Genomic DNA, 27,792 nt, shown 5'->3' on the forward strand with positions numbered 1-27,792 from the left:
ATTCATTCATTTCCTCTCAGACAATTCAAAACTTACTTTGCAGAATAGAATTTATCAAAAGAATAGATTAGATAAAAAATATGTTAGTTTCTTGGTTCTTCTTTGCCATAAGATGTTTCGAAGTACTCAAGCAGCTGAGTATAACAGTTCGCAAGTTCTTTAAATCCTTTTAAAAGACACACAAAAACAAGAGAGAATATGAAATCTTGAATGGAATAGAAAAACTAGTTAAAGTTCAGAATCCAAAATATTGGTTAGAGAGGGAAAGAGAGAGAGAAGGGATCAAACCTTCAAACCTTGAGAGTTTGTGAGAATTGAAGAGTCTGCTGCATGGAAAGTTCGTCATGATTGGAAGACTGATGAAGAAAGAAGAACGATGGCTTTAAAGATGTTGAGCTCTCCATTTAATTCCTATTTTAAGAGATAGAGAAGAGAGATAATGAGTTAAGTGAAGAGATCCAAGAGGGTATGATAATGGAGTAAGTAAGAGAGAAAGAGGAGAGAGATCCAAGGGGAGTCACTGCAAGACTCTTTAAACACATTCCATACTTCTTCTCAAGTTAATTATTTTTTTTTAAAATACTATTTATTTCAAGTGGGAAATCAATTTTTAATTTCTTTAAGGACAAATATGAACAAATTTAAAAAATTTTGTGAATGGTTACAAAAAAAAAGGTCCAAGCCAGCCGACAAATCAAACAAACGACCGGAGAATGCATTTTTAGGCCACATGATAATACTAGCTTTTATTATCTAAAGAAATTTATTTAAGCGCTAATGATGGGATCAATTATAAAAAATATGCACAGGTAAAGAAATTCGGAAGGATATTGTAGATGGAAAAATAATGGAGCAGAATTATTAACATTTTGTTAACTAAAGAGAAAAGAACTTTCAACAATTTAAAAATCTCTTGTCCCTTTCTTGAAATTTAAAAGAATGAATTTATAGAAAAGTATAATAAATACACAAAGTGTGAATACAAGAAGTGGGGACACACACATAGGAATCAAAATTCAAGTCACGGACTCGTTTGATGGTTTACTGCCTTTATGAGGCTTAAAATATCGTTCGTTCATTCATGTGATGATGTGAAGTGATTTATATATTTTGTCCACTAAAATCATAGTCAAAACTATGGAATTGCATTGTAACCAGACGACCAAAAATTCAAAACTATGAAACAATTAAAACTACATGAGGTAGTAACATTATTTAACTCTAGTTAAATAACAAAAAATCCAATAAGTGGGATTCACTTCTTTTGTTGGGTAGGTAGTAACTAGTAAAGAGGGGGAGTCCTCTAAATCACGCGTGACTCATACATGATAAGCAAAAGTTTATGAAACTATCCCAAAGGGAGGAAATGTAAGGATATCGAATTTGGGATTGGACGATACGCGAACTCTCTAGCGTAGCCTAGAGTCTGGTTGATTAGTTGCACGGTGCAGTTTTTTGGCTGTTTGGAAGAGAAGCAACCTGTCTCTCACGGTCACGGGTGCTCCTCGTTGACATATACTATCAGTTGTTGATCAAAAGAAAATAAAAAGCAACATTTTACAAACCGTCGTTGATTTAGAGATGATGATGATATAGCTTGATCAGAAAAAGAGCAATAGAAGAGAAGAGAAAGAGCAATAGTTAACTGTGAGGTGCATTAGGACCTGAACCTTTCGAACTGCTGCCAAATCTCCGTCAGTTGCGGATCCATCTCTCCATTCTTCACCGGCGATGGACTTGGTTCCAAAGAAAGAAAGTACGTAAATTACTTTTAGTAGTATGGGGCTGATCAATCTCAACAACCCGTAAGACTCCATGCCAAAATTAATAGGCATTATAACATCTTAAAAGAAGCCCAATTAGTATCTAGTGTGCGGACTTAATAAATGGGCCATCGAATAACAAGTAAAACTAATGGACTTGAACATTGTACAATATCTCAATAGAAGCTTCTGGGTAATCTAATACGTGTTACCGCCGCAGATTTTGCTTTGCTTGAATGACGCGACCACTCTCTTCCCTTCTCGTCAACGCGTTTTTGTCGGACGACTTTTTCAAAAAAAAAAAAGATTTGGTCTGGTCCACAAAGCACAAAGCCTTAGCCTGTAAGACATATCAACTCAATTTATAGAAAGTTTACAAATTAATTAAAAGAAAAATAAATATCTATTTGACTTTCTTACTCTCTCTCACATCTCGTAATGAGCCACGTCTAGCTTCTTCTAGAGACTAGACCGCGTCTCTGCTACCTGCCGCCTCTCCAACCCTCACTCAAGTTAACAAAAAAACAAAAACATAAATTACATTAGACAAACATAAATAGTTAAATACGACTAATAAATCTGGTGATTTAGTTTATATTTTGATTTTTTATTCGATTGATTTAGCTTTTTTTTTTCTTTATCTAAACCCCTTTTTCGTATTCACACGCAACCTTGGGAGGAGAAATATATATAAAAAAAGAAATGATAATAAAAAATAGGTTTGTCACTTTCGTAGAAATTTCGACTGGATGTGTTATGTGTGTTTATAATATAAATAAGATGACACAACTGCTCCAATGAAAACCTTACAACTTTTCTACATACAAATCTTCTCACCAAACTCTTCTACTTAACAACAACCCTCCCAGATCTCACAATTTCATTCACCCCTCCCTCAAATCGCATCTCTAATTTCGATATCAGATTAACATAATAGTGCGTAAACCAAAACCAGAGAGAGAGAGATGGATAATAACAATAATCAGCAATCGTTTTGGCAGTTCAGCGACCAGACCAGTTAAGAGTCCAGACGCCTCACAACCTGGCGAATCTGTCGTTAAACGACTCCATCTGGAGCACCAAACGCACCGACGGCCGTAGTAGAAACTTCGACATCGCCGCCTCCGACAAAAACCATGTCGAGTATCACAACAACAACAACAACAAGGCTTCTTCCGACATCAACAACAAGTCTTCTTCCACGTGGAAAACTGGAACACTCCATCCCCAACGGTTTCGGACCCGTCGGCTCAAAATCCACATCCACCACCAACGTCAATTTCAACCACACCGACAAAAACTCACCACCAGCCCTTTCAACGACACGTGGCAATTCAACTCCGACAACGTCAACGGCGGTTTCAACAAGGGCATCTACTCTTCTCCATCCCCCCGCGCCCAAGAGCAGCTATGGCTTCAACTTGAAGAGCAAAGGGATCATCAATGAAGATCATCATCAGATCCCCAAGAAGAATAGGAAGAATCAGAATCATCATAAGAACAACAACAAGAAAGAAGATGATGGTTTGGACAAGAGGTTCAAGACTCTTCCTCCCGCGGAGGCTCTCCCCAGGAACGAGACCATCGGCGGCTACGTCTTCGTCTGCAACAACGACACCATGAGGAGAATCTCAAGCGCCAGGTTTTCGGTTTGCCTCCCAGGTACAGGACTCCGTCAGAGCCATCACTCCGGGGCTTCCTCTCTTCCTCTACAACTACTCCACTCACCAGCTTCACGGTATCTACGAGGCGGCGAGCTTCGGGGGAACGAACATTGAGCTGAACGCTTTTGAGGACAAGAAATGTCCGGGAGAGTCTCGGTTCCCGCTGTGAGGGCTGTGACGAGGAAGGTGTGTTTGCCGCTGGAGGAAGACTCTTCAGGCCCATTCTGCATCACTACGACGACGGCCCTAAGTTCCGCCTCGAACTCAGCGTCCCTGAGGTGCTTTCTCTTTTGGACGTTTTTGCTGAGCAAACCCTTGAGTTAAAAAAAAAACCTTGAAGACAGGGTGTTGATGCTCTGCATTATTATTATATGTTTACAGAAAGAGAGATGTAATCCCGTTTACTAGTATAAAGAGTATTAATAATTGTCTCCAGAAGATAAAAATGGTGGTTGTGTTTATACAGTTTTCGGTTTCTTTAGTTATGTTTTTCTAAATTACTATTTTCTCAGAGTATATGTGAGAAATTAGATAAGGAGATGTGTGGGTAGAAGGATAAACCAGACAATCATCTTTCACTTGTTTCGTGTAAAGTAAATCAGTTTGTACACCCAAAAGTATTGTAAATGAGGATGAAGTCGAAGAATTGTGAATAAGGATTAGAGAGTACTTTAGAGTTAGGTAGTAGTACTACTTATTAGGGATGCTTGGTTCACTTGTAGTCATCAAGAAAAGTTCTATAAGAATTCTAAGTTTCAAATACAAATTTTTTTTTGTAGAAAGAAAATTTTCTGATATACAAAGGCTATCTTAAAGATTAGTTGTCTACTTCCCATCACAAGAGTTTTTCCCAACATATCTAAAGTTAAAATATTGTAGGGGATACCAAGTTTTTATAAATCTGGATATGTTCATATGCAATAATCTTATTGACGGTAAGAGATTGGTTCGGTTACTCGCCACTCATTTATCTTTCCGATTATATTGTATGAACGTACATATATTTATTGTATCATACTACCACTTTAAGTACAAATCAAGTGGTGGGGATTTAGAGTCACCACGACCAAAGTCAACCTCGTCCATGCTCTGCCCTATGCGGCGGTATCTACCTCCGGCCTCCACAAAACCCGGACAAGGCCGGTAAGCCTTAATGGGCCACCAACCGAAGCCAGGGACAGTAGCAATGCCTCCTTGAATCCGCCCGTCGCCGTTGCAACCATTCTCTATTCACCTCCTTCCCGCACCCTCTGCAACAACTGTTCAACACATTCATATTCCTAAAGTTAGTTTATTGTCTGTAGCTACAGACTTCATTGTAATCGATCAAGAGGGGGAAAAGGCACCTGACATTCTGTCCGTCGTCGTCGTCATCAGTTTCTACGACGGAGGCCGTGGAAGAAGATAGTGGACGAGGGGATGATGATGCTTTGAAGAAACTCTGATACTGTTCGAGCTCAGCGATGATTGATAAAGCCATGTGTATGATTTCTGACTACCATTGTTAGCGATGAAACATGGCGCTTGAGAGACTGAAGAAATAGAACTCGCCATCTCTCTACCTGAGCTGAGTTCAGAGAGTCCGAAAAGATAATAACGGATGGCCACAAAATCTAGAAAAAAACATTACCTTTTTTTTTAACATTACCAGAAAACAAAAATGCATTGCTATCGAAAACCATATAATTTCCAGTTATTGGTCTGGTCCGGTCTGAATTAACCGAAAATGAAACAAATGCACAAAAAGCTCGACATTTTTTTTGGCTATCAAATATTCGGTTCAACGTACTTTTGGTACCGGTTGAGTATTTTCTAATTGGTTCGAATATTTATCAAAAACGAAAAATTTTCAGTTTTAATTTGGCTATCAAATATTCGGTTCAACGTACATCTGAAAATATTCAAAATTGTTGAATTATCCAAAAATATTATTATATACGATGTTAAAATAATGTTTTACTGTTCCTAAGAATAGGAATACAACATAATGGTGTACAAACAGCTCTAGTTCTGGTTATCTAATTTTAAGTGGAAAGTGAATAATAGTTGATATTATTACTAGGGAAAATTGAACACATATACATAACAAACACCAAAATTAATTTCTACACATAACAACTCTTTTTTTTTTTTCACGATGAGATACAAAGATAAATCTTAGTACGAATCGGCAAAAGCCGAGTTGCGAATATCGATCCAGTGTGGCACACACGTGTTAACATATGAGAAAACACGCTTCCTTGTTCGAGCTTGTCTTGCCAGGAAGTCTGCTTTGGTGTTACTGGATCTGCTCTTGTAGACCACTTGTCCATCTTGGTAGGACGTCCTTACAGTTTTAAACTCGTCAAGTTCAGTTGCAAAGGCCGGCCAGTCTTCAGGTGTAGCGATCATTTTGACTAGCTCTGAGAGTCAGTAACGCTGAAACAGTGTAAAGTGAAAGCGAAGTAAACATTTCAGAGGCCATATCAAACTTTTTAGTTCAGTATGAAGCGGTGAGATTTGTCTATGGCATCCTTGGAGCCCCAAGATATCTATTGAACCGTCTTGTAGCTGTAGGATCCATCCTACTCCACTCGTGGTTTCATCATTTTTCCATGATCCGTCCACCCTACATATGAATTAAGGTACCTCAGTGGGGGTTCTTGGTATGCATTCCATGGTGCTTTCACCTGGGTCGATCACTTCATTGGCCAAAAACCATGCATTACATTCACGTATCGCCAGATCAATTGTGTCCATAGGTGAGAATTCACGTCCATTAAACAGTTTTTCATTCCGGGCTTTCCATATATACCAAATAATCCAAGGAAAGACTCTGGTTAATTCCTCCATAGTTCCACATGTATTGGATCTTAAGAGGAGGTAATCCATGTTGGTATAGAGATTTTCTGATGGGAAGACTCCCGGAACCGAAGGAAATCATTGAGAGGGTCCAGCATTGCATAGCGGGAGGGCATGTAAAATCGTATGGTTAATCGTTTCCTCAGCACAGCCACATCTTGGGCAGCTAGGATCGTTCCCAATGTGTCTTTTGAAAAGTCTTTCATTGACTGAAATTGCCCAGATAAAATCTGCCACATAAGATGTCAGATTTTTTCCCGGTTTTGGCTTTCAAATTTTTTCCTTGAGCGGGTTGAGGGAAGGTAGCTGGTTCCTAAATTCAGTATCCTCGTCTGGTTTTGATCTTGCAAGCATATAGCCTGACTTGACCGAGTAGTATTTCCCAGAAGTGGTTAGGTTCCAGCAATATCCATCCCGACCGGGATTTCTCTTGAGATTTAAGCTTCGAACCAACGGTATGTCGTTGGGGTGGAGCAAACTCCTGAGTTTAGAATTGTCCATTCTTTTTCCACAGGATCGATTAGGTCATACACTCTCAGGTTCGGATCATAATCATGTGTTATCGTAGGAGGCCTGGCGGTCTCATCCGGTAACCACGGGTCTTGCCAAACCAGTGTATCTTCCCCTGTTCCTATTGTTCGTCTAAGACCTTTAGTGACAAGATCTTTTGCAGCCATCATGCTTCTCCAGCCATAGGATGGTCTTGAAGCTTTTGGTGCTTTGAAAGGATGTGAATTTCTAAAAATACCTCCCTTTAAGGACCCTTGTAAGTAAAGAATTTGGATTGTGTTCCAATCGCCAAAGTTGTTTAGCTAATAAAGCTATATTAAATTCTTCGAGCGATCGGAACCCAATTCCTCCTTCCTTTTTAGGGAGACAGAGTTTGTTCCATGATATCTAATGCATACCTTTTGAGTTAGGGCCAGAGCCCCACCAAAAATTAGATGTCGCACTAGATATCTTTTTACATAGTCCTTTAGGGAGGAGATAGCACGACATTGGGAATGTTGGAATGGCTGCTGCTACAGATTTGATCATAACTTCTTTGCCGGCTCTGGAAAGGTATTTTGCCGTCCATACACATAACAACTCTTAAGCTATGATATTTGTATAATAATTGCCATATTATCTCTTACCACATTTACTTGAACACTTTTTTTTTCTTTGATTTTTCTTCTTCTTACAAATATGTTTGGACAATTGTTAATAATAACACCTTTTGAAGTTTATGTCTCAAAAATAGCATTAGAAGGAGAAAGTCACAAAATGACATTCATTAAAGGGTAAAATATCCCTAATACCATTGGTTTAAAATTAAATAAACAAATAACAATAAATAAAAATAAATAAAAAATAAATAAAATAAAAATAAAAAAATGAAAAAAAAAGAAATTTTTTTATAGTTTCAGATTATATGTTTCCAGAATCGAAATTTTTATATTTTTTTTGAAAAAAAATTTTCGAAATTTTTTTTTATTTTTTCGAATTTTCTTTTTATAATTTAAAAATACTTTTTGAAACTGTTTTTAAAATTTTTATTTTTAATTTTTATTTTTTATAAAATTTTAAACTCTAATTCCAAAACCCCACACCTTAACTCTAAACCTTAAGGTTTGGATTAATTAACCCAAGGGATATAAATGTATATTTACCTCTTTAATGAAATCTATTTTTGTCACTTTGAGCTTTGAGTGCTACTTTGGGAACAAAACTTGGTTTAGTGATATCCTAGTCTTTTTCTCAATATGTTTTATCCTTCTATTTTTAATTGATTTCAATTCCTGCTACAACACTATTAAACTTTGTATTTTAATATTAAAAATATAGATTTTTTTTTCTTCACGTAAAATGTTTTGAAACTTTCAAAACAAATTTATATTTTATAAGATATTCTATTAACGCGGTTTTAAATCTATAGATTCTCTCTCTCTCTCTCTCTCTCTCCCTCTCCCTCTCCCTCTCCCTCTCCCTCTCCCACTCTCTCTCCACCTTATATTTTGGGTCGACATTGCTTTTTTATTCCAAATATACATCAAAAATAGAATAGTATTTTTTATCCGGTGTGTTGTGTTCATGCTCACGCGCTGAAAAGAAGAAAAATATCTAATTATGTAATCAATTGACACAATTACCAAAAAATGCCTATATTTTTAATTATTTTTCTACTATGGTTATCTCACAAGGTTTATGAATCTTTTATAGATAGTAATTGGTTGAAATCTAGGTTAGATTAAAATCTTGAAAAATATATGGATAAATCTTTCTATTTCTACAAGTTTTTCTTTTTGATCCGAATGCATGTTCGACCCTGAGGCCGGAATACGATAGAAAGAGGCCAGCACAGAAAAGAACCGCTAATTGTATTATATCCCACTTCTTCGATAGGTAATAGAGTTTAAGCTTTTTTCAAGGATAGAGTTTTGCTGTTCTCCTCTCTGTTTAAGCTTCCAACTTCCTTGGTTGTTCATCATGAATGTGGCTTTCTTGTCTTAGCTTTTATGGTGGATTTGATAATTCATCATGATGGATTTGAGCATTCGTTCAGTTGTTTTTTTTTCCAAAATTTATAGTTTGGCTCTGGTTTTAAAGCTTTCGGGGTTGTCCAGCTTTTGACTCCAGGGTCTTCCAGATTAATCTCCTAATATTTTTGGGTTATTTAATTTTGTTGATCATTCCATCGTTTTTAGGATGAAATGATCATCTGTATAACATCAATTTAAAGATGACAAAAGAAATATCACACCAAACAAATAAAGATCTACATAAAGCAAATGTCTAAGGATGTGACGAGAGCTCACGTACATTGGTAATCATAAGATTACGAACAAAGAGAAAAAGGCAGCAGACGAAACATTGTGGTGTAGTAATAAAATGACAAGGCATTCTTGCAGGGAAGACCATCTTATAAAAATTACACAACCTAAATGTCTCTTCCCGGTCTAGACCACACCGATCATTACCAAGCAAAACAGTAGTGGGCATGTGATGCCGGTTTCATTTGGACCAAGCGACTGCGTCAATCTCCGATTGGGCAGCTCGGTACAACTCCAGCCTCTTAGATATGGCGCTGCGTCTCTCCATGACCGCTGGATCTTCGTTCAAAAGTGATGAGAGCCTCTTCATCTGTTGAAAATGGAATTCATCAGCAGTTTAGTTTTTGTTTAGCCGGATGTTATTTACACTCAAGAGAAAAGGCAGGAAAGAACTTACGTCCATGGTACCGAGCTCGGCAAAGAAATGGTCGAGGAGGCTGCGCTTGGCTTCTCGGACTTGGCAGTAGACGATGGACTTGGGGATTGAATTCCGCAGTCCAGCACAGACCATGTTCACGTAAGACAGAACATTGGATCCTGTTGACACATGTAAAAGGTTGTGTGAGGTAGAAAAAAAAAATATATATATATATAGATACCGCATCAGAATATAAGCTTTTGACTATACCGATTCGTCTGAGATAGGAGTCGTTGTAGCGGTCGAAAATGGAGTGCGTAGGGTTACCACCCTTCTCAGCATCCTGGGGAAGCTTCCTGAAGAAATCTACAGTGAGATAACTGCACTCCATGTCTACCAGCTGCAATGTTGCTTTCTTACTTCCCTCCCGCATTTTGTCCAACGACTCTATGGCCGCGTTTGTCACCTCCACTCTCAGAGCTGGGTATTGCTTTAATTCCTGCACATATTCAGCTTCTCTATAACACTGGGACCAATGTATAAAAGTCGTGGTGATATATATTACTAAAATAAGAAGAGAACGTACCACCGTCTCATTCACAGATTTGTGAACCAGATCCTTCAATATCGCATGAACCTAGTAATAAACAAAAAGATTTTAAAAATTACGGGAAAACACTTAATGTTTTTTTTTTTCGTTTCAGAGATGAAAGTTAGAGTTGGTACAGTGTCAACAGATGCTTCAGCAGGGCCTCGGATGGACACAATAGAAGACTCAATGAGACGACGGTAACCTTGCTCAGGGGCAATCAAGTGAGGCTGGTAACCGTCAGCCTCAGTGACCAGCTTGCGGATGTTGTCCATTGCTAGCTGCTTGTCAAATTGAAGTCTCTTCAGAGCCGCCGGAAGCTGGTTATCAAACACGTTGTACACCTTTTCACCACCAGCACGCCTGTGTCATCATTACCCATTAGCACCAAACTATTATAAATATCTATATTTTTTTAATTAAATTTGGCTTGGAGTCATATCAACTCAGACACTATAACCAGTCATGGTATAATTTTATAAATAGTAGTAGCAGCAAGATGGACCAAACATACACTCCATCGAGATGGTCCTTGAATATTTGATCAAAGAGCCGACATATCTCCATTATTGAATACAACTTCCCCTGCACCAAAACATTAATTAAATCTTGATATCTAAGAGAGAATACAAATTAAAGAAAAAAAAAAGAATCACAATGTTACCCCAGCATCAGCTGCAATAGGCTTTCCAAGGCGACTAAGTTCAGATTCCAGCTCTAACACTGTTTTGTTAATAAGCGACTGGATCCCTGGAATTCTTGACTTGATCACATGCTCTAGATGCTGTTCAAACAACAACAACAACAAAAAGCATTGCAATTAGACTCTGCTTGCCACAAAATTCCTAGTTTCCTAGTAGGTTCTTGTTATACTTATATCCTGGTTGTGTTCGCTTCCTAAGCATCAATCTTTGTGAAAACAGTTATCTTGGATCCTTATTACTCTAAAGAAACTCCTATTTACCAGTCCTAAAAGATTTCAGAATGCGTTTATTATTCTAATTTCTAAGAAAACTTTGAAGAAAGCTAAAGAATCCTCGTGAAAGCACTAACCTTGGAGAGCATCTTTGCTAAATGCTCGGAACCCATTTTATGTGCAAGGTGCCTATACTCTGTAGTATTGGAAAAGTACTCCCTCTCTCTTCTTCGAGCCGCAATCATGTCGACATTCTTGTTAATATCTGCTTGGGAGCGGTTGACAACTCCAACCCATGGATATTTGAGTTTAAAAGATTTTCCTTCCAGAATCTGAGCAAAAAACCATCATTAGGTAAGTAGCAGTGAACACAATAGCCGTTAATGAGAAACCATATGTATTATGTTACTACAAAATTAGCTTGCTGTAGCTCGAACATCATATAATAAGTTTATACAACAGCTTTTGTTATTTGATAAGGCAACTTACTTCCACTGCATCTGTCCCCTTGTCCATAAGATCAATCTTTGTCAAGACACCAAATGTTCTCTCCCCTGTAAAGATAAAAGCGAGTATAAGACACAAGGTGATAGCTTAACACGTCTGGTATCTTTGGTGGCAAATGAATGGTTTGCAAAACAGTTACCAGATGGATCAACTTCACGGGAAATTTTAATTGCGTCTGAAGTAGCAAGATCTTGATTTGCAGGTGAAATTGCCAAAATAATGCAGTTGGGCTGTAAGGAAATTTGATTAAACATGAAACAGAATCATGTCAACTAGTTTGCTCCACAAAATAGCAGAAAAAAAAGGGAAAAAGTTATGCATTTAAACTAGCAATAATCTGTCGATAAAACATTAAAGGGTCTGCGACTAAGGATTTCTTATTACCTTTTCAATGTAGGACCGGACCATGTTTTCAATGTCCTTGACTATATTTTCAGATTGTCCCTCTGCATCAACCAAAAGAAGTTCATCGTGTCATGCTAAACTATATACGGTAAAGAATAATATCTATTGTGTCATTCTCCATCGCTAGAGAAATAGACATAAACTCCTTGTTCTACGGTTCCTGTAAATGTGACTTACCAACAGCAACTTTTGTAAGACCTGGAAGATCAATCAATGTCAAGTTGACAACTGCACACATAGCAAAGAGGATAAAAAGTTTAGCAAATGGCATTCCCAAGGGAAAGAAAAAGGCAAATAAAAAAATTAAAAATATGTATCCTAACCATTGGGAGAGTAAATGCTAAGGTGAATGGGAACACTAGAAATGGCCTTGCTGCGTCCAGTCTCCCTGTCAGTCTCATCTTGGATCTCCTTCCTCACAGCAGCTACATAGGTGATTAATTAAGGTTAGAAAAAAATAACCGAAACATGTGAAGCTCAAACTACAAATGAGAGAAGCGAACCCACCAAAATCGGTGAACCTTTTCCTGGGGAGGTGAAGGAACTCAGCATACTCCCGGGCTCCATCATCAATCTTCTGCAACTGTAAGACAAGGGGCCTTCGTGTAACGATACCTACACACAGTTTCCGCTAATAATTAGACAAGGGAACAAGCGGTTTCAAGTTTATAAACTAGGCAAGAAGTGTGATTAATTTACCAGATCCACGGGGTAAAAAGTCCTTCCCGACGATGCTCTCCAGGACTGAAGACTTCCCAGAGCTCTGTCAACATAGTAAATAAACTTAAGGGGGTGATTGTATATATACAATTTCAAAACCAAATCAATGCAATCACCAACAATAACAACAGCATCCAAGTCAAACTCAAGTCCACAATACCAATGGTGACAGTTAGCACATATAGTTTGCATGCAATTCAATTAAACTCTAGTTCTCTACGATCAGGGTGACAAAATAAAACAAGTTTGGGGCACGAGAATCTCAAATCTAGACAATATGCATCTCAGGAATGTCTCAAATTGTGAGATGGATCTTGAAAGCAGGATCGAGAATTAAACCTGACCACCAACGACGGCGATGGCAGGCAAGGAATCCCAGAGAGTAGGGAGGGCGCTAGAGTCTCCATGGTCTCCGAGAGCCGTGCAAGCTCTCTGTATCTTGTTTACCAGAGATATCAGATTCTCCATCTTCCCCCTTCCCCTCTCTAGATCAAATTAAAGCAGATCGGCAAGATCTGATATCTGCACAGGGGAGTAGATCTGACGGAACCAGAGAGAGAGAGAGAAGAGATTTTGAATTTGAGTCGACGAAAAAGCAATTGGGAGTGTTTGGGTCTAAGGGAGAAAATTTAAGCCTAACGCGTTTATACAGTAGCCAAGGAAGGGGTTTTTTTCTTTTATTTTCTTTTACCAAAGGCTTTGGTTTGGACTTTGCGCATAGTGTAATTGAAACGGCGTGGCGTTTACTTCAGCTCTTTAAAGACGACAAACTGCTTGATTGTCCATCAATAAATATAAAATTATATTTAACCCAAAAAATAAATGTAAAAACCCATTTCATCCATTAACTTTATAAATATTTATTAATACTTTTATATCAAAAAGTTTAGACTTCAAGTTTCAAAAAACATGAATTATATTGTGCAAATTTCAAAATTCCAAAAGATAAAATATATACAGATTAATGAAGAAAATAATATAAAACGACATACGATAGTTTATGGTGATATAGTCCAAACAGAATTTTCATAAGATATAGAGAATTATCGTCTATAAAATTCCTATATAATAATTTTCGGGGTAATTAATTAGTGTTAAAAATTAAAAAAAAAATTTAATAATAAATCTATTATTTTGGATGGAGAAATAGAGCCAAAATCAGAAATTAGTACAATTAGCAAGATTAATGGCTTAGTATATATATTTTTATTGCGGACACCTTTTTTTTAAATTTGTTTTCTTTGTAATGAAAAATTCATTTAACTTTTTATGTATTGGAAAAAACAGCCAAATTATGCATAAATTAATGTTTAGCTTATACATTAGATATATATATATATATATTAGTTTTTAAATATATAAACTTTAAAATAAAAATACCCACTTTATTTCATATTCGGTAAAATTATACGTCAAATGTTATATCAATTATCACATCAATTAATTTTAGTGACGTAGATAATGCATCAGTGTATATGTCTTATGTATAACAACATTATTTTTCTACAAATATTTATTTTATAAAACTTGTTTTTAATAGAAAATGCAATAAAATCATTCAAAACTAATTAAAAAGGATTATATTTTATTTTACATAATAAATTATATTTTCCCCTTTCAATTAAATAACAAAAATTATATTCTCACTGCAATGCTTCAATCATAGTGTTTATTCTCGTGTTGTTCTATGTTAATCTAATTCTTTCAATGCAAATAACGTAAACAAGATTAACAAAAAGAAACATGAGAGTAAGCTGTGATTAAAGTATTACAACGGTTGCCCAAAAAAAAGTATTACAACGAAAATATAAATCTTTTTGAGAGAAATATTATTTAATATATAAGATAAAATAAAATGTTCATCTTGATTAGTTTTTGGCTATGTTCGGAGTTGCGCTAGGCACTAATCGGGTAAGACTGCGGTTAGCAAGTTACCAAAATATCGGAGAGTACTTGAAGAATACGCGGATCCTAGTTTTAAATACAATTTAATATAATTATAATACGTTTAGCTAATTTTAAACATAATAACACGAGTTTTTAGACATAATTATATAACTTTTTATAGATAATTTTAAACAGTCTTCTTTTAATTTGTCGAACATTTAGACTAGGGTTTGTTTAATACGAAAAAAACTCCAAATGCAATATGTATGTGTTTGTTTTGGGCTTGAACAATAGTTTTGGACTTAATAGCTAATTATAATTATTTGGTAATGAATAATTACATAAAACCTGTAATAATGAGTAAAACAATTAACCGCATTTCAACTTTACGTGGATAAAATTTTCTTTTTACGCGGTTAATGTGAAAATTAAGCAGTCAGCGCGGATCAACGTTTTACTTCACTGATTTGGTCACCGAACAACACCTAGGCCGCCGCGTCTTTGTACAGAGGGTTTTGGTTAATTTTATTAAAATAATAATATTATAAACTATATGTTTTGTTTTAAGTTTTACTTTATCTTATTTAAGCTATGTTGTTGTATACATGCCATTCACACTAACAAAAATTAGATGCTATGTCATTTACAATACCAAAATTAATTGATCTGATAGTTGGTGTGACAGTTGGTGTATAATTGATATCTTGCATATTTGTATTGTTTTATCCATTCATCCATGAGCATTTTCATCATATAGATTATGATTTAGTCATGTCTAGGTTGCATTTTGCATTCATTGTCCTTATTAGGTGCCGGAGTGTGCCATGGAGTGATTTGAAATGTTTGGGAGCATTGTGATCCAAAAAGTGGTGAAAGATGAGCATGGATGGAGCCTTTAGAGAAATCTTCTGTTACTAAGATTTTGTGGAGACATCGAAAATTGAGTTAGCTTTCTAATGGAAGTGGTTTCAAGTCATTTGAAGATGTAATGAAGGAGTTATGACCAATTTACTAGAGGCATATCCACCCTGTTCGAGCATCCTGGAGCGACCTCTCAGAGCGACCTACCGAGGTCGCTCCCAGCCAGAGCGACCAGTCCAGAGCGACTACCTCAAATCACTCCCAGCCAGAGCGACCAGCCAGAGCGACCAGCTCAAGTCACTCGCGTTTTGACGCGGCGAGACACGAAAAAACGCGTCGGGAGCGACCTCCTGGAACGACTATGCTAGGTCACTCCGCGTGTTTTGCTTGGACGATTTTTATGTTATTTCAGGGGCCTTTTGGTCATTTGTTTTGATGTTTTACACTTTCTAAACCTAAGTTAAGTACTTTTGTAAGCTATTGGAGGCAAAATAATCTCTTTTGGGGAGAGAAGAACTAGTGAAAACTTCGTTTGATTGAAATTCAGATTGCTTTTATCTTGTGTTCTTGTTGATTTCTTATCTATTTCTCTACATGATTAATCTGAAATCCAATATGGGTTTAAGAGGAATCATGGAGATTAGTGAGTAAATCACCTTTTGAATTCATGGGTTAGGGAGATCATAGGTGATTAGGTTAGTTCTAGGATGTTTTAGTATAGATCATTCTTGTTCCTTGCTAGTAGAGTATTCATAATGCATCTTTTGAGTTGGCCACTCAAAAGTTGATCAATAGGCATTTCCCACCCAAAAGATGTTTGATGAAATGCCTGAGACAACTCTCCTAGGCTTTTAGTATACTTTGCCAAAGACATTTGTTGTTAAAGGTGCTAAGATAGCTAATAGACTTGTTAGTAATGATTGCTTTCATATTATTCAACCAAAGACATTTGATGTTTGAAATATGTTAGCAAATGAGCATTCATCTAGACATAGAGCTTACTTAGAATTGTGTCTAGGCTTAAGGTTGATAGTTTGATTGATCATTTGCCATCCTTAGTTCGATACTTGATCACCCAATGTCTAATCCCTATGCACATGAGTTCTCTTTTCCCTTAGTGAAGAAAGTATCATTCTGTTTTTTTCTTTCTAGTATATATTTTTTTTTTTTTTTAATATATATATTTAATAAATCATCCCCGAAGGGCAATCGGAATCTTACAAGTTCCGGTGTACCGGAGAAACATCAATACATAGGTTACAAGTGATTTGGACTCGACTAATACACAGCTCAAGCAAAACAGAGAGGAGCTTAGGTTATGGGAAATAAGATAGAGGAAGACTACTCCCTCCTCCGATAGACACCGTGACCCCATAATCCAGTTTCCAGTGACTTCTCACGGCGGTGGTGTCAACGGCCCGCCAGATCCGTACCCGTTACCTTCAACAGAGCCACCCTCGGAGTGTCCCGCGGCCATAAACGTCGACCTCGATACAGAAGCCAACTCCAAAACCCTAACCGCCGTTAACCGTGACAGCTTCACCGTCTCACAGGTCCGATGTATTGTGTGTTCATCAACTCTTCATGGCGGAGGAAGGAGGAAGACGAGCCGGCGAGATTCAGGACCTAAGAGAACCGCCATCTACAGAGGTGAGATCCACCGACACTGCCAAACCAAACCTTCCCATCGGAGATTAAGCCCCTACCCCGATGACTGACTTGCGGTTCCGGTGGGTCGCCGTCGTCCTCTAACAGTAGACTCCAACCATTCACCGACGAATCACCAGAGCGGTGGAGCTTCATAGGAATTTCCGCTTCAGAAATTCTCCCGAGTCGCAGCGAGAAGCGAGAACACCTCTAGAAACACCAGATCTTGCATATTCCGTCTCGTTGTGCTGATTCCGTTGAGGGGGAGACCACTACAAACACCGACGAGGCCGCCGGAGATCCGCAGTGGCTCCACCCTTTTCAATCGGAGATTTTAGGGTAAAGAGAACGATGGGAGACGCGCGTGTAATACAACTGCCTCTCAAAGGCCTCTCCTTCTTTCTAGTATTAGTAGTAGTTTAAAACCCATCTAAATCATTGGTTGCACTTAGATTAAGTGAGTACTTGCATTCTCGGTGCTTTGATATCCCTCAGAACTGGTTCGACAATCTTTTATACTACAACATTTGTCTTAGGAGCCTTGAAAACTCATAACATCAATAATTTTGACCAATAAACATGTGTAGTATTTGGTAATATTAGCTGGACGAAATTAAAGTGCGGTACGGTCCAACTGCAGTTCGTGCGGTTTGCGGGATAAGTGCGGTTTTGATAAAAAAAATAGTGCAGTTTTGATAATAAAAATAGTGCGGTTTTGATAAAAAAAAGTTGTCCGTTTTGAAAGAAAAATAAAATAAAAAAAATAATGGTATAAGATATTTTTATTATTAAATTATTTATTTTAATATATAATCCTAATAAATGTGTTTATTATTTTTTTCAAATGTCATACCCAAAAATTTATATTTGTATCTTTTGATATTTGTGCTAGACAAAATGGAGTAAAGTTTAGCTAATATTCTAAAATAAAATTATTCAGTGGTAAAAATATAGACATAAAATTACAATACAAAAAAATGTCGAGTAACCATAACCATAAAATTAAGAAAAATTTGCCAAAACACCACCGAAAATCAACTACATTGTCCCTATAGCATAAATCCTTTTTTGGTCGGATTTGGACATAGATACCCCTGGCCAATTTCAAAAAATCATATCAATTATTTTAAGAGTCAGAAAAATATGAAAAATTATTCAAAATGTACATAAACATGAAACAATCATATGAAAAATAATTTGGCTGACTAAATATTAGTGTAACACAATTTCATATTTTGATCTTCGGATCGCAGAAAACAAAATCTACTAACTACGGATATGTAGATCGTAGTTTCGGTTAACTACATAGGTATCTGACGTATGAAGATAGTAAAGTCTACGGTTTCGTAATATGTCTACTACCGTAGAAAGAAAAGGTTACGGTTTTGCTTACGATCTGAACCCCGAAAGATTTCATGAACTAGTGTCTCCTATATAACTACTGTCCCGGAATCATAGAATCTGCCAGTTACTAATCCTCTACCACGGTAATATTTCGTTATCTACTAAGATACTATAACCTATCTCTGTAGGATTATACATTCTGCCGTCGTATCTACCATCATATATCAAAGCTACGTGCAGCAGAATGCATGTTCTGCCAAATTCGAATTATTTTCGAAAATATTCCTTAAATCTCTCCAAAATCTGTTGAGAAATATTCTCTAAATCTTTAATTTTCTAAATTTTACGTGTTTCCTAAAGTTATGTTTTCTAAAAAATAACCGTGATCTCTCTTCTTTTTCTTCACAACTTCTTGATTAATTTTGAAACCACCCCAAAAATTTGAATCCCTTGTTGAAGAACATGCATATCTATGCCTCTTGTGGGGTGTGGAAATTTGATCCCTGTAAAGGATGGGGATTTGCTTTTGATAAGGAAAAAGGAGGAAGAGTACTTGCTGTGGAATTGAGAAGTTCCTTTGAAGATCTAAGGACTACGGCTTTTGAGGATTTTGGCATTGACCAAAACGATGTCGAGCTTGAGTTAAGCTACTTACCTATGGAGTTAATCAGTACGATAGACTGTCCTCCAGTTATCATTGGGAATGATCGGCAACTCAAGAATTTTCTTACATATGTACGTGGAAAAGCTTCTTCAAGGTTGTGTGTGTCTATTTCACCTCTCAATGCAAACAACGACAACATTGAGCTTGATAAGGAGCAATCTAACGCGTCTGGCAGAGACCGACGTGAGCCTCCCTCCGTTTCACCTGGAGATGACATTGGTAGTTCTTCTCAATCGAGCAAGGATGGTGAAGACGAATGTAACTTGAACGCCTTGAAAGAAAATGAAGATGCTGACTTAAGTGGAAAAGAAGAGGATAGGGGAAAAAGTGTTCGGTTCTCTTTGAAGCATGTTGTGAAGACGGGTGAAACGTTTGAAAACAAATCTAAGTTAAAAGCAGCATTGGAAATGTCAGCAATGAAGAATAACTTCGATTATAAAGTTGTGAATTCTGATAGAAAACTTTGGTACATCCGATGCGTGGACAACAAGTGTAGGTGGAGTGTTCGTGCTGAGGGGTTATCAGGATCTACATATTTTATCATCAAAAAATATGTGGCGGATCATACATGTGCTGCGTCAAATATGGATAATGGTGGTCGGACAGCTTCTGCAAAAACTATTGGGAGTCTAATAATGCATAGGTATGATGGTGTCAAAGAAGGTCCGAAAGCTAATGATATCATACAGATTATGAGAATGGAACATGGATGCGAGATATCGAAATCATTAGCATGGGACGCTCGTGAGTATGCGATTAATCTGGTTAGAGGCATTCCCGAGCAGAGTTTTGGAAAAATTCCGAAATACTTGCACATGCTGAAAGAAGCTAATCCAGGAACACACACTTTTTACGAAACAGATGTCGATGGTAAATTCAGATTTCTCTTTCTTTCGTTTGGGCAATCAGTACGAGGATTTCATACATCCATGCGAAAAGTTCTTGTTGTTGATGGGACATTTTTGAAGAGCAAATACAAAGGAGTATTACTTGTTGCGACAGCTTTAGATGGAAACTCCAACTTGTATCCTATTGCATTTGCTGTTGTCGACTCGGAAAATGATCGTTCATGGAATTGGTTTTTCAGACAACTAAAGGTTGTTGTTACGGACGAGCGTGCTCTTGCGTTTGTGTCGGACAGAAATAACTCACTTTGTAAGGGGCTTGAGAATGTGTATCCTCTTTCTCAACATGGAATTTGTATTCACCATTTGTTAAATAATGTGGTCACACATTACAGAGGAAAAGGAGTGGTTGGATTGATTGCAAAAGCTTCTAAAGCTTATAGAGTTGTTGATTTTCAGAAGCGATTCGAAGCTGTGTGCAATATTAGTCCAGCTATTGGAGAATATTTAACAGATGCAGATGTTACAAAGTGGGCTCGCTGTCAGTTTCAAGGATACAGGTATGACATCAGGACGACAAACCCGACTGAGTCAATAAACTCTGCTTTGCGCTCACCAAGAGAGTATCCAGTCATTCTTTTGTTGGATAGCATCAGAGAAATGCTTACCCGTTGGTTTTTTGAACGACGCACACGAAGCAGGAAGCACACAATGCCATTAACTATTGCCATCGAGAAAAAGATAGATAGACGGATTAACAAGGGTAAAACGTTTCTTGTCCAGCCAGTTAACGAGCATCGTTTTTTGGTTCGTGGAGATACAATCGACTGCCTAGTTGATTTGGACAGAAGAACCTGCTCTTGTGGGAAATATGACCTACTGAAAATCCCATGTAGACACGCAATCAAGGCTGGTTTAACAGTTGGCCGCGCCCCATCCTCACTAACGGATTTCATGTACACGACTTCCAATTGGAGAACAGCTTATGAAGAAACTATCAATCCAGTAGGTGTTCCTGAGGATAGTTGGGTGGTTCCAGATACTGTTCGGAATGCCAGTGTGCTAGCTCCTGAATCAAGAAGAGGAGCAGGAAGGAGAAGAAAGCGCAGGTATGAGACTGTTGAAGACAAGCTCCGTTCCTCGCAAGGAGCTCAAGAAAAAAAGAGGCGCAGGTGCAGTCGATGTGGCGAAGAGAATCATAACAGGGCTACGTGTGACAGAGCTATTTAGACATGTCTTTGTTTTCGATTTTCTTGTTTTTCATTTTGGTGTTGGTTACTTGATTTGTTTGGTTTTCTTGCTTCTGGATTTTCTTGTTCTTGGTTATGGTTTACTTCATTTTATGCAATCATTCCTTCGTTTTCTGCAATGTTATATGTTTGACAATAAGTTGTAAACTGAAGCTGATCAATATGTTTCTCTGCAACTTTTACTCTTTAAAAAACATGAAATAGACTCTGAACTGAAGCTGCTTATAAAGCCAACGATTGTAAACAAGAATCCATAGAGTATATTAGTCAAAATAATGAAAAACAAAACTGCAAACTTAATAGATTCTGAAGAAAATCAAACTCAGACAACAAGCAACCGACAACTAGAACTTGCTCAGACACGAAGAGAAGTCCATATTCCTACGATTGCTCCTACAACTACCATAGCCACCGTTGCAATCTTTAGCTTGTGTTTCATCTCGTGTGCAACTCTAGCAATCTCCAAGTCTACCTTCTCTTTAAGCTTTTCGGACATCTGACGTTCAACTCTAACCATCTCGGACTTCACCTTTTCCATAACCCTTTCTTCAAACTTCGTAATCACTTGAGCAACCCTCTCATGTTTCGCATCCACCATCCGAATCTCCTCAATCAAAGCTTCATCAATCCATTTAAATAAATGATTCTCAGTTTTTCTCTAGCGCAAAAGAAACAAAATTCAGTCAGTATTGTATTATGAACTGTAAATCTAAGTGATATAGTATGGTTTAATCTGCAACACGAAATCAAAACAGGGACTTACATCTCTCGCGATTTCGCATCGGTAGAATCGTCGATACCTATTCTCCGCCGTCGATGAACCAAACGCGGTTATGCCCTCGCCACACCAACATCTTGTAGGCACACCATGAGTAGAGATTCGAGGAAAACGAGTAGAAGATGTTGACGAACTGGTCATTGCGATTTTGTTGCTAGATTTGCAGATAAAGAACCCTAATCCCCTTTTCTCTATACTTTACGTTCTTAAGTTTCGACAAATGAAAAGAAACTCACGTGTTTGGGGGTGTGTGGACCCGGGTTTAGGGTCGGATTTTAAACATTTTCGGGTGGGCCTAGTGGGTATAAACTGTAATTGGGTTATACTCTAAAACACTTATATTAGCTGCTCAAATACTACACTCTAATACACAAAAATCGACTTCTGAGAAGTATATGTAGACAAAATTTGAAAATACTAACCCGTAAATCATATCTTAGGAATCAATTAAAATCGTCATGTTACATATTATATTGTCAAGAAATTGTTAAACCCACAATTCTTATTTACTCTTGTTAAATACTACACTCTATAACATGGTTTAGGGTATAGGATTTCAACCAAATCAAATTTAGGGGTTCAACATCGAATTTTGGGTTCAACATTGAATTTGGTGGGTTGAACCGTAATGAATTTAGGGGTTTCAACCCGTTTTTATTTAAAATGAAAACTAACATAACAACTAACAACAACAATTAACCATGAACTCAAATAAATTAGATAGGGTTGAAACCCTATACCCTAAATCAGTTAATATATTAGTTTCGAAACATAAACAATAATCGTGAACTGAAATAGTAGATCAGTTTCAAAACAATCAAAGTAGTGCATGAACTGAAATGATAAACCACAAACTATCAAAGACAACAAGCATGAACTCAAAAGAGTTCAACCGTTTTCTCCGGAGCACGCTTTGGAGGCTTAAATGTGGACATTCGATACTGCAAGGACTCATCATTTGCTGCTTCCCAAAGATCAAACGCTATCTTGTGTCGGGCTTCTTGGATGTTCTCGTCATCCACCAAAGAGAAATCTAAACCAAGTAGATGGCACTCTATGAACTTCAACGAATAAGCACCACAGTCATTGCCACTCGTGTTTAGGGCGCGCATCGGGACATAAGAAACAGCATACTGTTTGACATTAAAATCTTTCTTCTTATCTGATGACTGGACAGCCTTGACGATTCGTGGAATGAGGACGGCGAATGCTTCCACGGCCTTGTTGTTCTTCTTACCTTCACAATCAAAAACCTCAACAGTCCGGTTCACAAGATTGACGCACATAGAGATCCAATGGATTTGGTTGACACAAATAGGGATATAGAGACGATCGACATCAACACCCCAAACCGAACCTGTGCTTCCATGATATGGAAGCTCACCTCTTCCATACTCGAGAAGGTTGTTGTCGACTTTGTACCCTCTCCTGTTCCCATCAAACTTGCCATAGGCGGTGATGATCTGATTACTGAACATACAATTCAGAAATGTTACTCGGTTTGGCTTCCACCGACGCAATGAGGTTTTTTCCCGAAACAAATACATCATTGCCTCCATGTCCTGAAAAAGATAATGCATGTTTTTAAGGAATGAGAACCAAAAACTATTATTCAATATGTAAATTAAGTCTAAGATAAACTCACATAGTTCTTCAACCATTCATTAGGCCCCATTATACGCGAAGCCAACTCTGCATCAAATTTAGATGGCCCAATCTGAAGTACTCTGTAAATAGAAAGCAGTAGTGTGACGATGTTTGTGAGGAAAATTGAGAAAAAATAGTAAAACAATACAAATATTACTTACTTGGGCTTGAGGATCCATTCGGTTAGTTTGGAGAATTTGTCTTCTGGAACAAAAACCAATTCGTAGTCGCTGTCTTTGCAACGAACTTCTGGATCATCTATATCATTCAAGAATGGTCGGTTGAAGAAATCTTGAGATGGATCAAACCCTTTAACATGGGACTCTTGTGTAAGGTTGCCCATTGTCTTTTCTAAGTCCTCTTGGGTCCCTAAATTGACATCTAAAGTGTCAAATAAGCTGCCAAACACATCAGACAACTCTGGATCCTGGTTATAAACAGAAAAACATGACATTAATATTTTTAAAACATATATATGAGAACATCAAATACATGCAATTTCAGTACATCATTCTTACTTCAAAATATTACAAACCGCAAACAAACCATCATTCTTACATCAATACTACAAACATTTAACAAAACATCATCCATACAATAATATTACAAACCGCAAGAACAGTAACCGAATACAAACCGACTGTAAGAAGAAAATTCAAATACATGAGAAAAGATCTACTTCTTGTTTACCTTTGTCTGAGACCTTGTCTTATCAGCAGTTGCAGGACCACCAGTATGAGAAGGAACCGAAGCTTTGTCGCGAGAAGCTCGAGCGCGGGAAGTAGTAGCAGGACCACTAGCGTGAGTAGACGCCGGAGTAGGAGTAGGAGCTTGAGTAGATGTCGTAGCAGCAGAATGAGTATGAGTAGATGTCGTAGCAGCAGCAGGAGTATGAGTATAAGCCGGAGCATGACCATGAGTCTGAATATAAGTCGGAGCAGGAACATGAGGCTGAGTATAAGCCGGAACACCAACTGGAGTCTGAGATGAAAGGATCGTCTGCTCTAATTTGGTAAACCGGTCTTCAATTAAGTCGCGGACCTCAAGACCTAAGGCAGTAAAAGAAGACTTGAACATACCCTGGATATAGGACTTCATACTCTCTTCAAGATCTCTGTATTTGTCGGTTGATCTTTGGCAAAGTAACCTCTTCTTCCTTGACTCGGCTCCAATATCCCGATACTGGTTCTTTCTCTTCTTTGCAGGAGTCACATGGGCGGTTTCTATTTCTTCTTCCATTTCACAGTCACTTCTTTCTCCAGCCTCTTCTTCCTTTGAACCATCATCCTCAGAACTCCCTACATATGGTTGTTCAGTTTCCTGATAACCCCAAACATGCTTACTCCAGTCATACTTCTTTCTGTACATGTCAATGATCAGATCGATCCTTTCGTCATTCATCTCATCGTCTCGCTCAAACCCAGCATCAACAATGATGTTGCCATTTCCAGTTGAAGAGATGTATGGAAACACAACTCCCTACAAAAAAAACAAAGTTCAAAAATTTAGCACAAAGATTAAGAATCTTGAAATTCAATCACATTGATTAAAAGAAGCAAAACTTACAGTGGATGCAAAATCGGACTCAATACTAATAATATCTTCATAGGAAACCTTAGCAGATCCTTTCCAATTTCTGCATCTCATGCTAGTGACGCCTTCTTTGAGCTTCATACCCAAAAGAGACCCGATGTCTGGAATAGCCTCCATCAACCAAATCTGAAGTGCATAAGAGAATCCATCTATGACATAGCTGTTCTGCGTCTTCACTTTATCCCTAGCTTCAGTAATGGAAGTCACAAGCGCATCAAAAGAGTGAAGACTCCACGGATATTTTCTCATCTTATCGAAATCCATCACGAGCTTGATGTACTTGTGTGGGATGCACACCTTCTCATCCTTCGCCATAACCAGACCAGCAATCACACACAAATACACCATCCTCAGCCTATCAACATGAGACCATGTATTACAAGACTTCAGATGCACCTTCCTGATTTGCTGTAGGCTAATTTTTCCTTTTTTCCGCAGCAACTTACTCCAAAACCCTTTATCACCTCTCCATTTATCAATATCCAAGTCAGGCTCGTCGTCTTTATATTTCAGACCAGTGATCGCATGGAATTCTTGCATTAAAAATCTGAGAGCCCTCCTAGCAAAATGGAACAACAACTCATGGCGCTTTGCGGTCAGAAGCTGCTTACAAACGAAGCTGTGGATCACTCTCCCTGAATACTGAAGCTTGTGCACATAAATATCCATAACCTGAGAAAATAGCGGATCACCCAACACTTCCTTGTACTCTGCTTCAACATACTTCTCCACCTTCTTAAGTATAGAAGTTCGACAAGTGTTGTTCACCTTCTCAACTTGTGTTTCCGTTCCCTCTTTGAATAGGGTTTTTGGCAACTGATCCATCGCCATACCTGTGAACAATGAAACAAATACAATCACCACAGTCAGTACTCATAAAACAAAGTCATCATGATACAAGTTCATAATACTTAAGCGTTGACAAACAAGAAAAAGTTTGAAACTTTACTTAGCGTTCAAAAATATCAAAAGAATTAAACTTTCATAACATAGACACCTAAATCATTAACACTAACTATCTCAACTAAAATCGATACATATCAAGCACAAATTATGATAATGAAACACATATTTTAAAAAGAAAGACATGAAAATGAAGTCACCAGTTCTTATAAACTCTTATAAATCACAACACAAGGAAAGAAATACAATCACAACAGTCACGGTTCATGCCACTTTTCATCATAAAACAATCGTCCAAAGACATACATACTAGTGAAAACAAATCAAACAAAATCACCAAAGACATACAAAATGCAAACCACATACTTTACATGCTTTATAGATGTCAATACCCAATTAAATGCGAATCCATTCTCCCTCAATGTCACGAGAAACAACAACAGGTACAAGAGATCGGTTGCAACAAACAAACAATCAAAAAAGTATGCAACTTTGATAAGATAGAAGCCTAAATCATTCACAGAAACTAAATTCGAAACCTATGACAGTCAAACTATGATTAAAAAAAAACTCAAGTAAAAGATACAAAGACATGCAGGAAAAATTCACAAACAAACCTGAAAAGTCTCGATTGGTTTGCTTGAAATAGAGCTGAGAGAGTATATTCCAGATCGGAGAGGCACGAGCTTCGGTTATCGGTGAGGTTCGAGCTTCAGTGGTGTTCGGCGAGTTACTTGAGAACGAGATGCGAAGTGGACGTGGTTTCTGAGACTGCAATTAAGATGAAGAAGAACACCACCGGAGTCCTAGCGGGCTGAAGGAACACCGGCGACGGCGAGCTCTGACACGCCGATGACTTGAAATCGTCTTTTGTTCTCTATCGCCAAAGGAGAAGGCAAAATTAGGGTTCTAAGTCACGATTTGAGATTATCCCCTTTTGTTTATTTACCATCTGTTTTTTTTTTTACTTTTAACTTTTATTTTTAACAATTAATTTTACAAAAAACGTTTTAAGCTTAGATTAGGGACTTAATTGGGTTTACATTAAAATTTATGCTAAGTGGACAACTTCTTGTTCATATTATGGTATAGGGACAATATACTAGTTTTTTTGTTGCATATTTCCAATTTTCCCAAATTAAAGTATGTATTGTTACTATAATATCTTTTATTAGTAAAATAAGTAAGTAAATAAAAACTCAATTTTTTTATTATTAATAAGAGAGAGAGTGCGGTATTTACTGCGTACCGCACCATATTAGCAGTAGTATATGAAAAGTGCGTTATTTTCATTGAAACTGAACAAACAAAAAAATATTTTTTCAACTGCGTTATTTCATGAAAAAACGCTCTTGAGATTACATTTCTCTTGATTGGTGTCATTTACAATTTTAAGTCACATCAAGTCCAAATACGCACCGCACTATGGTTTCCATTCGTAAAACTTTCCAAAGTTTCAAGTATTTATTTGTACGTCATAAACTTGATGTATAAATTTGTTTACATCTTTCTTGTTTGCATTGACATTTGCTCTCGTATTCTTATTTCTCATGACAGATAATTTTTGTCTTCTTCTTTCTGTTCTTGATGCTTTTTTTTACACACCACTCTTGCTAGGTATTTGGGACAGCTACATGGAGCAGAGAGACACAAACTAGTAACTCTAGACTCTTTTTCTTTCAACATGTGAATGTCAAACTCAACTATGTATACTCCTTCACATTCTTAATTGCTTCAAGTCTTCAACTAGTATTTATATAATACAATCAAACTAAACCAGATCTGACTGCCAGTTTT

The 27,792-nt window shown here is 37.4% G+C and overlaps 4 protein-coding genes and 2 pseudogenes across 4 annotated transcripts; 2 read left to right on the top strand and 4 right to left on the bottom strand.

Annotated features, from left to right (window-relative positions):
- Positions 1-2,709: 2,709 nt before the first annotated feature.
- Positions 2,710-3,765, top strand: LOC125608182 (annotated as a pseudogene).
- Positions 3,766-4,444: 679 nt separating this feature from the next.
- Positions 4,445-5,075, bottom strand: LOC125575449 (annotated as a pseudogene).
- A 3,998-nt stretch (positions 5,076-9,073) lies between these two features.
- LOC125607964 (phragmoplastin DRP1A-like) lies at positions 9,074-13,198 on the bottom strand. The gene is made up of 16 exons (XM_048777549.1): positions 12,916-13,198; positions 12,556-12,619; positions 12,364-12,471; positions 12,180-12,281; positions 12,034-12,084; positions 11,836-11,897; positions 11,591-11,681; positions 11,434-11,498; positions 11,082-11,276; positions 10,693-10,812; positions 10,543-10,613; positions 10,166-10,391; positions 10,026-10,076; positions 9,710-9,938; positions 9,479-9,618; positions 9,074-9,391 (listed from the first exon to the last, which is right to left on the bottom strand). Exons 1-16 carry the CDS (start codon positions 13,042-13,044, stop codon positions 9,263-9,265), a joined length of 1,833 nt encoding a protein of 610 aa, XP_048633506.1. The 5' UTR covers positions 13,045-13,198; the 3' UTR covers positions 9,074-9,262.
- Positions 13,199-18,777: 5,579 nt separating this feature from the next.
- On the top strand, positions 18,778-21,054 carry LOC106394037. Its single transcript, XM_013834655.2, has one exon. The coding sequence runs from the start codon at positions 18,778-18,780 to the stop codon at positions 21,052-21,054; it is 2,277 nt and encodes a 758-aa protein (XP_013690109.2).
- Positions 21,055-21,429: 375 nt separating this feature from the next.
- On the bottom strand, positions 21,430-21,993 carry LOC106412665 (uncharacterized protein At4g04775-like). Its single transcript, XM_013853579.2, has 2 exons — positions 21,838-21,993; positions 21,430-21,732 (listed from the first exon to the last, which is right to left on the bottom strand). The coding sequence occupies exons 1-2, from the start codon at positions 21,991-21,993 to the stop codon at positions 21,430-21,432; spliced, it is 459 nt and encodes a 152-aa protein (XP_013709033.2).
- Positions 21,994-22,730: 737 nt separating this feature from the next.
- On the bottom strand, positions 22,731-25,923 carry LOC106412666. Its single transcript, XM_048778145.1, has 5 exons — positions 25,066-25,923; positions 24,190-24,978; positions 23,661-23,926; positions 23,498-23,579; positions 22,731-23,414 (listed from the first exon to the last, which is right to left on the bottom strand). The coding sequence occupies exons 1-5, from the start codon at positions 25,921-25,923 to the stop codon at positions 22,731-22,733; spliced, it is 2,679 nt and encodes an 892-aa protein (XP_048634102.1).
- Between the last annotated feature and the right edge of the window lie 1,869 nt (positions 25,924-27,792).

This window comes from Brassica napus, chromosome A4 (genome assembly GCF_020379485.1).
Source record: "Brassica napus cultivar Da-Ae chromosome A4, Da-Ae, whole genome shotgun sequence".
NCBI lineage: Eukaryota > Viridiplantae > Streptophyta > Magnoliopsida > Brassicales > Brassicaceae > Brassica > Brassica napus.

Excerpts from the sequence above, each read along its gene's own strand:
- LOC125607964 (XM_048777549.1), bottom strand. The coding sequence starts at position 13,044 with ATGGAGAATCTGATATCTCTGGTAAACAAGATACAGAGAGCTTGCACG. Across the intron at positions 12,620-12,915 it reads TCGCCGTCGTTGGTGGTCAG|AGCTCTGGGAAGTCTTCAGT; the intron begins GTTTAATTCTCG and ends CTATGTTGACAG. Across the intron at positions 9,619-9,709 it reads CTCCTATCTCAGACGAATCG|GATCCAATGTTCTGTCTTAC; the intron begins GTATAGTCAAAA and ends ATGTGTCAACAG.
- LOC106394037 (XM_013834655.2), top strand. The coding sequence starts at position 18,778 with ATGCATATCTATGCCTCTTGTGGGGTGTGGAAATTTGATCCCTGTAAA.
- LOC106412665 (XM_013853579.2), bottom strand. The coding sequence starts at position 21,993 with ATGACCAGTTCGTCAACATCTTCTACTCGTTTTCCTCGAATCTCTACT. Across the intron at positions 21,733-21,837 it reads GATGCGAAATCGCGAGAGAT|AGAAAAACTGAGAATCATTT; the intron begins GTAAGTCCCTGT and ends CTTTTGCGCTAG.
- LOC106412666 (XM_048778145.1), bottom strand. The coding sequence starts at position 25,923 with ATGGCGATGGATCAGTTGCCAAAAACCCTATTCAAAGAGGGAACGGAA. Across the intron at positions 24,979-25,065 it reads AGTCCGATTTTGCATCCACT|GGAGTTGTGTTTCCATACAT; the intron begins GTAAGTTTTGCT and ends TTTTTTTTGTAG. Across the intron at positions 23,580-23,660 it reads GAATGGATCCTCAAGCCCAA|AGTACTTCAGATTGGGCCAT; the intron begins GTAAGTAATATT and ends TTCTATTTACAG.